Source organism: Panthera uncia, chromosome B1 (assembly GCF_023721935.1).
Source record: "Panthera uncia isolate 11264 chromosome B1, Puncia_PCG_1.0, whole genome shotgun sequence".
Lineage (NCBI taxonomy): Eukaryota > Metazoa > Chordata > Mammalia > Carnivora > Felidae > Panthera > Panthera uncia.
In genome coordinates this window covers 37,741,575-37,753,275 of record NC_064811.1, presented here as the reverse complement: position 1 = coordinate 37,753,275, position 11,701 = coordinate 37,741,575, and the positions used below count along the sequence as shown (strand labels likewise).

Below are 11,701 nucleotides of genomic sequence, written 5' to 3'. Positions count from 1 at the left end.
GAGAGAGAGGGAGACACAGAATCCAAAACAGGTTCCGGGCTCCGGGCTCTGAGCTCCGAGCTGTCAGCACAGAGCCCAACGGGAGGCTCGAACTCACGGAGTCTGAGACCATGACCTGAGCCGAAGTCAGACTCTCAACCGACTGAGCCACCCAGGCACCCCAGGAAAGACCTCTTAAGCTGAGGGAGTGGCATATGGCAAGACAAAACAAGTAAGATACTGAGACATAAGTTTGGGGATCTGTTATTATTGTTCTGACTGATGTACAGTTTGTGGCCATCTGACTAAAAGTGCATTGGGAGAGCTCAAACAGGACTCAAAGTGTCTTCTCCCTTTGGAGAAACCAGGTATCATGATAATATTTAGGATGTGGTGAGAACAGCCGATCCTCTCCATCCCCTAATCCTCTCCATCCACCCTATTAGACTGTACCTACTAGAAATATCTACTTGGTGCCAGGGACTAACTAGGACTGGGGTACATGAATCAAATTTGAAGCCTACTCTCAATGAGTTAACAACCATGACTTTTTTGAGTAATTCCTACCATCCATGTACTGTTTTAGTGATCCCCATGTATTAATCCATTTAATCCTTAAAACAACTCTATAAGTTAAATGTAATTCTTATCTATTTTATATAAGTGAAGAAACTGAAGCAAAAATTGCAACTCTTGTTCATTATTGTATTCTTACTTCCAGGCACAGTGTCTGACATCAGAAGTTTTCAATACTATTTTTTAATGAATAAATTAATAACAGACAGATGAGTATGTCAAAACCTGGCTTTGCTAAGGCCAGGGCTGCACAGACATAATCAGGTCACATTGCATTGGTTATATTGTGAGATGATTATGGGACAATTGTTCTCAAACTTTCTGAATGCATGATAATTGCCAGAGGTTCTTGCTATAAATCATAATTCATAGGTCTGGAGAGAAGTCCACGAATCTTCATTTTTAATAGGAACCTCAAGCATTTTATTCTCAGATGATACCTTTGGAACAAATTCTGGAAAAAAGAAAATTGATGTGCACAATGCTTTGGTCATCATTACAGCCAGATACGGCTGGATAATGGTTGTGGCTCAGCCTATCAAAGGAAGGAGGAAGAGAATGGTGACTCAAAGACAATATAAGGAAATCATCAGCTACAGTAGAATCTGGGTATCTATCTTCTTCATCTGTACTGTGGAGCTTCTCAACCTTGGTACTGTTGATAGTGTGAACTTTGTAAGTTTTTGTGGTGGGACAGCTTTCTTTTGAATTTTAGAATGTGTGGCAGCAACTCTGGACTCTACCCACTAGATGCCAGTAGTTTCCCCCACCCACCAAATTGTGACAACTGAAGACATATCTCCAGATATTGATAAATGTCTCAGGTGGTCCAATTGTCTTAAGTTGGAAATGATGGCCACAATGGACGACAGAGAGCTTCCTCCAGTCCCTTACTGGCCCAATTTCTGGCCTTCTCCTCTGGAATTGTGCAAGGCACCTGATCTGTTTCCCCTTGAGTGCCAGGGGGCACATAGTCTGTGAGACTATGGTTTGTTTGCTTACCTACTTGGAGTTTTCTAGAACTCACAATATATGTCACCATTCCCCTGCCCCATTTGATTTATTAAATCAAATGAGACAGACATCAGGATCAAGACATGGCTGATATCCAAAATAATTATTCCTTCTCCAGGTTCTGGAGGGCTCAGATCCTTTTTACTCAGTTTACAGGGAATTATAATTAACTATGACAGCAGAATAGGATCAGTTTTCCAGAAGACATATGTTATAAAAAGGGGGAAAATCAAAGGAAGAGATAGAAATAAAGTCAGATAAAATTACTTGAAAGAAAAGAGCGAGATAAATTTGAAAATATTACAACACAAAATTGTTCAAAAATCTAGATTTTGTAAAACACAGGAAATTTCCCAGTCTAGAAATTACTCCAGTCTTTTATCTTTCATAAGAGTAAACAGTCAACATGTAATTACCCAAGGGTATATCCTTCACCTTTCCTCTCCATTAATTTTCCTTAACTGTTTTTAGCATCTTTCAGATATCTATGAGAACAAGAAGAGTGAAATCTTGTTAAGAATTTTTGATGGATGAACTATCAACTACTATTGTATAACACCATGCAGTGTCATATTCCTATTAATATATGCAAAAATCTTCCCTAATGCTAACATAATGCAAAGAGTAACCAGGCAGGTATTTGGTATTCACTGGATACTTATAGTGAATTAATTCATGGTTCACTGGCTAATCAGATCAGTGTATTAGTGTGGGCATCCAATGAAACAGTTAAATAGCTATCCAAAGCACATTCTTAATTAAAGGAGAAAAAAAAAAACCTACTCAGATTTATATTGGCATCAACTTTTAACTAAATTTATTCACCTCTAAATCTATTATAATGAAACTTTATTGTTATATAAATTATTTGGTATAAGCTACCTTGACTAGCATGCTTTGTGAAAGAGAATAATGCCGCCTAATTAATGGTTGGTAGGAGAAGGAAAACAAGGAAGTCAATACTATTTTCAGAGGAGACTAAAAAGATGGAGAATCAATCAGAAGAGAAAAGCCCAGCACTGCACCATCTGTTATTCTGGGCAAGAAAATATTTGTAAGCTTGTTACCTCCATCCAGTTCCTTTAAGTGATTTCAGAAGATAAGGTAACAGCAACAGTTACCTTATGCTCCTGTGCAAACACTGTTACTTCTGCCTTGAATTGTTTGCCCTGGAGACAAATACTCTCAAGTAACTTCCGTGGTTTTTACATGCGGTTCACCCCGAATCTGGTCAATTCCAGGTAGTGGTGGGGTGATTAATGAGACCGCCAAAGACCTCCACCCCAGTTGGCTTCAGTGGGAAACAGGGATTGAGGAAGGCATAAAGGCAGAAGATGGCTGGGCAGAGCGAGCCTGCTTCCACCACCACCACTGTCTTCGTCTGTACAGTTGTTCAATCTGCCAGAGGCTTCCGGTTGCCATGGTAACTGTTGGGCTCTGCTGCAAACTCAAAGCAGAGCCTCTGAAGTTAGGTACCAAACACTGGAGCTCCACAAACGCTAAGCCAACTGGGGAGGGAGCAGAGAGCAAGGACTACCCATGTAATAGGTCTCCAACTCCTATGGCTAAGAGGACCTTTTTAAAATAGAATTTTTGCTTATGTTTTTGTAAAATGAGATTGTTCTTGCCGGGGATTATTCATGAGCATCATTTTTGGTGCCCTGGGAGAGGCGACTGCCAATCCTCTCACTCATAAGGGCAGCGGAAGGGGGCGGGGGGTTGGAAACGTGATTACCAGGAATGCACCAAGCCCGCTCATTCATTCATTCAATTATATATTCAGCATCTCCCGAGAGCTCATCTGTGCCGGGCATTGTGCCAGCTGCTGGGTCTGCAAAGAGAAACGAGACACCGGCCGACACTCCAAATTACCAACGATGATTAACAAAAAATAGCAGAACCTTCGTGAGCCTGGGGAAACGGATTAGGTACTGCCTTCCCTTGGAAGGCAGATTCAGAATCCAAACCCGGGAGAGAAAAAGGCAGCAGCCCCCGAAATAGAGTCAGGCAGGAGGGAAGGTCGGGGGAAGAGGGAGACTTCTTTTCCCAGGGAGGGAATCTGTCAAGGCCACTCAAACGTTTCTCCAAGGCTGCGTGAGAGAAGAGGTTTGTTTTTCTTTTGGAAAGACGGAGCCCTTTTCCCTACTGGGCTCCGATTTCTAGTAGGAGAAGCCCCGCCTCTCAGGGCCGGAGATTGGCCCAACTCGTTCTCAGATAATTTATGCCAACATCCTCTCGGTCTTATTGGCTCCCCTGCTCCATTCCGCTGGGAGTCGCATCCTACCTGGTTGGGAGGTGTACTGCCTTCCCACACTCTCCCTTCTCGTACTCACTCACCCGGCTGCTGCTGAGGTGGGAGAAAAAGTCCTGGCTGGGAGAACTGAGCGGAAAAAGCAATCCTGATGGGTTCTTGGAAAGCTGCTCTCTTCTCCCCTTTTCTTTTGTGGAGCCAAAGTAGAGTGGTGAGGCTGATGTTCTTGTTACTGACCCTGCATTTGGGAAACTGGTGAGTACATTCAAGGACTTGAAACTATTCTGTGGTATCCACCCACTCCCCCCTCATTTCTCTTTCTTAAAAAAAAAAAAAATCATTCTAAGTTAAGTAATTTGCATTCCCCCGGGCACAAGTGCGATCTTTTACCGTCCTTTTATTTTCCGATTAGATCTACTTGTTTTCAGATAGAATGAAAGGAACCTATGTGTGAAAGCGCAGAGGGGAGTTGAGTTTGGGTTTGTTTTGTTTTGTTTTGTGTGACTTGCCACAGTGGAAACTAGTAAAGGGTCAGTTACTGGGAGCAGGGAGGGGTAGTAGAAATGATTTTGCTACTAAATTTAGTGAATGGATGTCACTGATGAACTTTCTGGATAATTCTGCATTTTAAAGAGAAAGTTATTTTAGAAACTTGTTACACAACATGGTATGTATGATGCTTTTCTATAAAGTAACGTTGATTTTTCCCTTATCTTTTTTTTTTTTTTTTTTGGTATTCTGGAAAAACCAAAGTTTTATATCAAGAGAGATTATAAATATGGCTTAAAAATCTTTTGGGTTTGAGGGTGTGCTATATTTAATTTGGAGATAACCATGTATATTTTATTGAGGTATGTAAATAATTTTTATTTTAATTGGTTGTCTACAAGTAAGAAAAAAATGTATGGATGTGAATGTGGTGTGTGTGTGTGTGTGTGTGTGTGTGTGTGTGACAGAGAAAGAGAGACAGAGAGGCAAAGAGAGAGACAGTAGCATCCCCAAGCCTCCAATTTAACAGGAACAAGACTTGAGCTTCTTGGATTGTAATATCTTCCAATAAAACTTTGAAATAATTCTGGTAGAAAAATAAAATGGTCAGGTATAGAGGAGTAGTGGCTGAATGGAATTAAAATATATTAAAAGACACTATTTAGGTCTTGGATATACAATACATATCATGTAAATGTATTTTGTATAAATGCATATTTAAAATTATATTATTATATTATGTTATCCTGTTTAGAACTCCAGAATAAAATCACTATGCAGATGGAAACATGCCTCTATACTTGTGTCATTACTGAAATAAATTATTATGATGATTAATTTTAGTATATAGCTAGAGTGAATATTGTTGTCATTACCAGCAGATAGAACAACTGTATTTTCTCTCCAAAAACAGGAAATGGATTAAGCTATAGTAAGCAATATTAGGCTTGTCAGAAAATGTTTGACATGCAATGTTTTTTTTAAGTATTGCAGTTTTAGTTTATTTACCTTTTTCCCTTAGAAACTTAAATGTTCTGCATGGGCACAAACATACTACCGACTAATTATTTGTGGTATATAAGTTGTACCATGATGGCTTATTTCTGTGAATATATTATAAAATTATAGAAGATATTTTGATAGATCATGTATCAGTGCTTTCACGAATCTTCATAATACTACAAATGAATCTGTGTTCTCATAACTAAAAACAGATTTACCCAGTGGCTTTCTGAAATAACAACCTGTATGCTCCTTTACCTTTGTAAGTAGGAGTTTCCCTTGCAACCTAATAGGCTGATCCTTAAAGGACATACCGTCTACCTACAAAGATGTTTTATTTAAGTAATATCTTTTGTTTTTGAGGATATTTACATTGCAATCCTCATAATTCGCTCCAGAAGTCTCTTCACGCTGCTCAGAATTAAAGAGTTATGCAGTGTAGTTGACAGGGATGGGTTCTAGAAGTCTGGAGACATGATCACCTGTGTCAAGAGTCCCTAACCTCCTTGAACAGGTTCTTCATCTAGGAAATGAAGGGTGGTTGGAGATCATTAATGATTTCTACACATTTTCGTAGTCAATATGTTTACTATTTGAACTGAAACATAAAATACCTCAGTGGTTGCTCTACTGGGTTTTCTTTGCAGTTTTCAAGAGTGGAATTCTAATTGAAATTCCATGTACTTTGTTTTACCTTATGTATGAGTCAGAGGGGAGGCTTATGTAGTTAAAATTATATATAGATAAATAATTATATATAGATATATATAGATAGATAGATAGATATAGATATATATAGATAAATAATTATATATAGATATATATAGATAGATATATATAGATATATATAGATAAATAATATGTATATATAAATAATTCATTTTATCACAAGACTACAGATAATTTGGATTATTCTGGCCAATAAATAAAAGAATATTAAAAAATAAAGCTATATATTGCTGTTATAATTAGCTCTCAGGGCCTCCATAATGAGAGTTTGTGTCTTCACTTTAAAGTAGCTACAGTTGTGGTGAAGTTTTCATCCTTTAAATATTTAGTTGGAGATAATTGGTTTCAGCATGTATAAACCATTTACATTCATATTTCCTTCTCCCTTTCTCCTTCTTTTGAGGGGCCTTTCTAAAACTAATCACACTTCTGTTTTTAAGAATTTTGATATGCTGGTTTCTAAAATAAATCTTTAGAGTCATCTATTTGGGGATTTACCAAATTGGGGGTTATTATTTCTTATATCTAATCAGAGACAATAGCTTGCTTCCTCATTAGTTTCCATCAAGTGCACAGAGAAGAGACACTATATTGATTTTTATATTGCTGAACTCTGAAAGCCTATCCTCTTATTGTAACTAAAAGCTGTAGTCATGGTACCTATGTTTCATTCTCTGTGAGGCTCTATGGCATCTTGATAAGTTGGTTAAAATCTCTTAAGCCTGATTTGACTTATTTGTAATGTTGAGAAAAGCTAATTATAATCCGATTTTTAACAAGAGTTGAAAAAGTAGTCGGAGGCTTTAGTTGTTTTAAAAAGTAATTTATGATAAGCTTTGACTGAGAAGTTATATTCCGAAAGAGCCCAGGGAACATAACTTGTTTTGTTTTTTTTTTTTTCAAACAATTTCATGAGTCAATAATCATACAGTTTAGCGTTCAGTTGCCCAAATGAAAATATTCAGATACATTTGCTTTATAAAATATATTATTTTCAAGTAATTTCAGTAATATATTTTATGGAGATACTAGTGAATGATTTTTCTTTAGGCATTTAGATTTTTGACTTAATTTTCTAATACAATACAATTAAACTTGAAGACAAAATTACTGAGTAATGATATTCCATGATCATAAAATATTCAAAGAAAGACTAAGAGACAAATGCTTTTGAAGCTAAAATGCCAATATCATTATTGATAAATCTCTTGTGTTTAGACTCTTTTAGTTATGCCCTTCTTCCATTTTATTCCATAATATATTATGAGACACGCTTTTGCCTAAGCAACAAGAGGACATGTTTGACTTTTTATTCAATCATTAAATAGGCTAACCTAATATTTTATAGTTATATAAAGGTGATTAAAATTTGTCTAAGAAAATATTAATGAAGGCAGGGTCCCAAAGGAGAGGAGACAAGGTAGGGTGGAAAACCAAAAAAAAAAAAAAAAGGGCTCTTAAGATTTATTTATTTAATTATTTATATCAAAATATAATAAATGACTACCATGAGAGAATGAGGAAAGGTGGGCATAAATTAAATGTATGGACCTCAAGAGAATAATTCACAGGTACACACGGTACCAGTGGAGAATCCTGGACTTGGCCATTAGAATGTAAATCCTAGTTTTAGCTCCACCATTTCCCACTAGGGTGATTTCAGGAAAATCTTTGAGACAGAGTCCTCATTTGTGAAAATAGAAATGACACTCTCCTTTCCAGCTTGTTTCAAGACCAAGAGAGAAAATTTGTGCAAAATACATAGCATTTAAATTTTTAACTGAAAAGATATAACGATGGATATTCTGGGAATTACAGTGATTCTAGTATAATTTATACTGGTTAAAGTTGTCTCAAGTACGGTAAAGTCCTTCAACCCTTATGCATTATTAGGTATCTTTGGGATTCCAGTGAGATCATTCATAATTTCATTCAACAAATACTTCTTGAATGCCTGTTACATGCCAAACAAAGTGCAATGTGCTGCGTTTGCAGTGGCAAATAGACTAGATATGCGTAAAACCTATATGCAGCTTTTACTCATGGTAACGCCTGGATTTATGGTATTAATCAAAGCAAAACATTTTATAGTCACAATAAGGAAATATATATTCAGAAGGCCAATGATAAACAGAAGAGTCTGCTGTTGGAACAGATCTCAATCAAGGAAAGAGAATTAAAGAGCCAACAGATTTCTCACCAGCCATACCCGAAGAGGGAAATGTCTCCAGAATTCTAAAGCCACATGTTCAGCATAGAACATTGTACTTAGCCAAATTACCAATCAAGTATGAAGGGAGAATAATATTTGCTTCTATTATTCTCCCCGTTTTACAGATGGGAAAACTGGGGCACAGCAATTTTTAAACTCGCTAAACATCTTGCTGATAAGTGCTGAATCCAACACTCAAATCCATGTATTCTATGCCCAGAGCCTGCATTCTTAACCACCACACTTCTCAGATTACAAATGCAATTTAAATCAAAGCAATTAGCATGACTGTAGATGGAGGGGGGAAGAAAGGAAGAGAGGGATGAAAAGAATGATGAAAAGAAAGGACAGACCATGCAGTTGATGGAAGCATAGTAAGTATAAAAATTTGTGTCGCTATCACATAATCTGGAATACTATGTATAGTGCCAGATTAATTATTTTAAGAAAACCTTTAACAAAGTGGAACACTTGATCTAGAAAAAAACACCATAGGATAAAGAGTTAATAGCAAGAATTTGGAATCCAGAAAAGGTTTCTTGAGGACTCGGAATGGCAACTTATTTTTAAGGATGCTAAATAAAATCATGGTTGAATTTATTACACATAGGTATAATAGACATACCATCACTGACTAGTGGAAGCTACGTGAAGTCACATTTTCTTTCAACACAAAAGGCCTCTAACAAAATTATGGATGCCTTATCACCAGACTTCTTCAAGCAGAAGCTTGTTAGAGTTCTTGTGCTCTGTGGGAGGCAGATGAAATTTATGTCTCTTTCTATTTTTAAATATCTCAGAATCTAATTCTATCTACACTAAAATAGTGTAACCAATTGAAGCCTCATGTTTCAGGAAATAGTCTTAGCTATTAATTCACTCAGTAAACATCTATGGAGCATTAGCACTCATTCAACAAATATTTACTCAGGGCCCACGGTGCGTTAAGCAGAGTTCTGACAGCTGGAGATGCACTGGTAAGTAAGACAGAATCCTTGCCCTAATAACATTTGTGTCCTGTGTATGGGGCATATATGGAACAGAATATATGCTCAATGTACAGAACAAAGAAGGCAGAGTCCCTGTCCTCAGTGAACCTGCATTCTGGTAGTTTATGTTGATGATAAAATGCTATATAATTGGTATTCCGAATTCTAGATGAACTAACTATAGCGCGGACATCATAGAGGCTGGCATCAACTGCAACTCTGGGAAAGGACTCAATGTCATGGGCATAAGTTTGGGTCAGTATTAGTGAAGAAGAAAGAGTGGGAGAGACAGAGAGAGAGAACATTTCCTTAGTAACAGTTCTTTTTGAAAAACCTTCAAATTGTCAGAACCGGAATGACTAGAAAGATATTTTTCTTGTTTCAGTTCTACCCATTTGTATTCTCTTCTTTTTTAAGTGAATGGTCTGAGAGGATCCTTATGTCAATGAATATATTTTAATTTCTCATTTTGTGATTCTAAGAGTTAGGGAAAAAAGGTATATTTTTCTGCATTCAGAGGAACTCATTGCCATATCTTTATTCCACTCAATTTTAAGATCTTTTAATATGTTTTATAATTTAATAAGCTTCAATATTATGCCTCTACTTTGTAAAATTTTTAGCAGAATTATAGATTTTATCTGATGCATAAGAACATCAAAGGCATAGAGAATGTGAGTGTCATGAAGAATTGTACTGTTTCTATTGTATGTTCTCTCAGGGTCTATGTATATAAATTCAAACAATAGAGAATTTGGTGTTAATTTTAATATACTTTTAACCCAATGGTCACTTTTTTAATAGATTATAATGAAAATTATGGTTTATTTTCCTTCTTGTAAGAATATGTTTTCTTTTTATTCTGGCAGGGCAAACTTCATCTAATAATTCTTTTTTCGATAATTACCTATAAACTCCCATACTGATTCTTCTATTTAGTTATGAGGATTTTAACCTCATACATGTGAACTATGGGATTCTGATTAAAACTTCATTAAATTTACAAGCTAATTTGGGGATTATATATTAACGGTAGTGTCTTGTAGCCAAAATATATACGTTGCCTTTATGTTTTGTTTCTGTTCCGATAGTCTTCTGTTTTTTTTCACATAAGACTTGTACCTTCCCTGTTACGTTTCCTCTTACTAATTTTATGTCAATTTTATAAGTCTGACAGTAGTACTAGTATCAGAAAGTTACTTTGTTCTTTGAAATTAATTTTATATTAGGTTAGCTACATTAGTAAGTTCTATTAAGGCCAATGATTTTTGTTTTCATTTGTTTGTTTTCTTGATTCACTTTAATTTTACTTGCAAACAGCAAGATGGGCTTGAATATTCTTTCCATTCATTCAGTGAATTTTTTTTGTGGGACACCTACTGGGTGTCAGGCACTGGTCTGGGTGCCAATGATATAACACTGAAAACCTTAACCGCTGCCTTCAAGGAGTTTAGAGATGTCCATAAAAAAATAAGGTAGTTAAGAGGCCCCTGGGTGGCCCAGTCGATTGAGCGTCTGATTTGGGCTCATGTCACGGTGTTGGGGTTCATGAGTTTGAGCCCCGTGTCAGGCTCTGTGCTGACAGCTCAGAGCCTGGAGCCTGCTTCGGATTCTGTGTCTCCCTGTCTCTCTGCCCCTTCCCTGCTCGCACTCTGTCTCTCTCTCTCTCTCTCCAAAATAAACATAAATAAATAAATAAAGTAGTTAATTGAGATGCAGTGTGGTCAATTTTATGGGAGAATTAGATACTGGACACTTTGGAAACAGAGTGGAACACACTTAATGTTCCAGGTTAGGGTCCCTTCTCCTTCCTCAAATTTCCTAAGTATTCCTCTTTGTGTGTGTTAAGTGATGAGTCTTACATTCTCTCGTGCTAAAAGGAAAATCATAGAATTGAGTGGGCTATCATTTCACCTCTCTAAACCTCCGAAAGTTCAGATCTGTAACCCTGTTACCTACCAGGCTTTTACTTCTTCTGCTTCCCTACTAACTTGTACAAACAATAAAAATGATTCAGAGCTGCAATTGTAGAAGGGAGCTTTGTCTAAAAAAAAAAATTAGCGGCTGGAATATAGAGGAAAAAAGAAAGCAAGAAAATTCGCTTTTTTAGTTTACTTTCATTTTCTTTGAATTTCAGATCTAAAATCAATATCTAGTCTCTAAAAACTAGCTCCTGTAGGCTTTGGCATTAGGATATCTCCTACTCAGAAACATGAGAACAGGTATGTTTCTTTCCTGGAACTTATCACTTGTCTTATGCTTATAAAAACATATTTGAAATTTATAAACAAAGGCTAATCTGTCATGCACAACAGATCACAGATGAGGCCTGGCTTTGAAGTATCATCTTGACCCTCTAAACAGATTAATGGAAGAGTTTTCCCCAGGTGTCAGAACCAGGGCATTTGAAGTCACCTTTATATGCACTATATACAGGGTGACTATATAATTTATCATCCA

The 11,701-nt window shown here is 36.6% G+C and overlaps 1 protein-coding gene across 1 annotated transcript in view; it reads left to right on the top strand.

The window, feature by feature from the left end:
- The first annotated feature begins 3,606 nt into the window (after positions 1 to 3,606).
- GABRG1 (gamma-aminobutyric acid type A receptor subunit gamma1) overlaps positions 3,607 to 11,701 on the top strand; it is a 65,412-nt gene continuing 57,317 nt past the window's right edge. Inside the window, exon 1 of the mRNA XM_049630453.1 lies at positions 3,607 to 4,075. Within this exon, the coding sequence (XP_049486410.1) occupies positions 3,972 to 4,075 (104 nt within the window). The 5' untranslated portion in view covers positions 3,607 to 3,971. The remainder of the gene's footprint in view (positions 4,076 to 11,701) is intronic.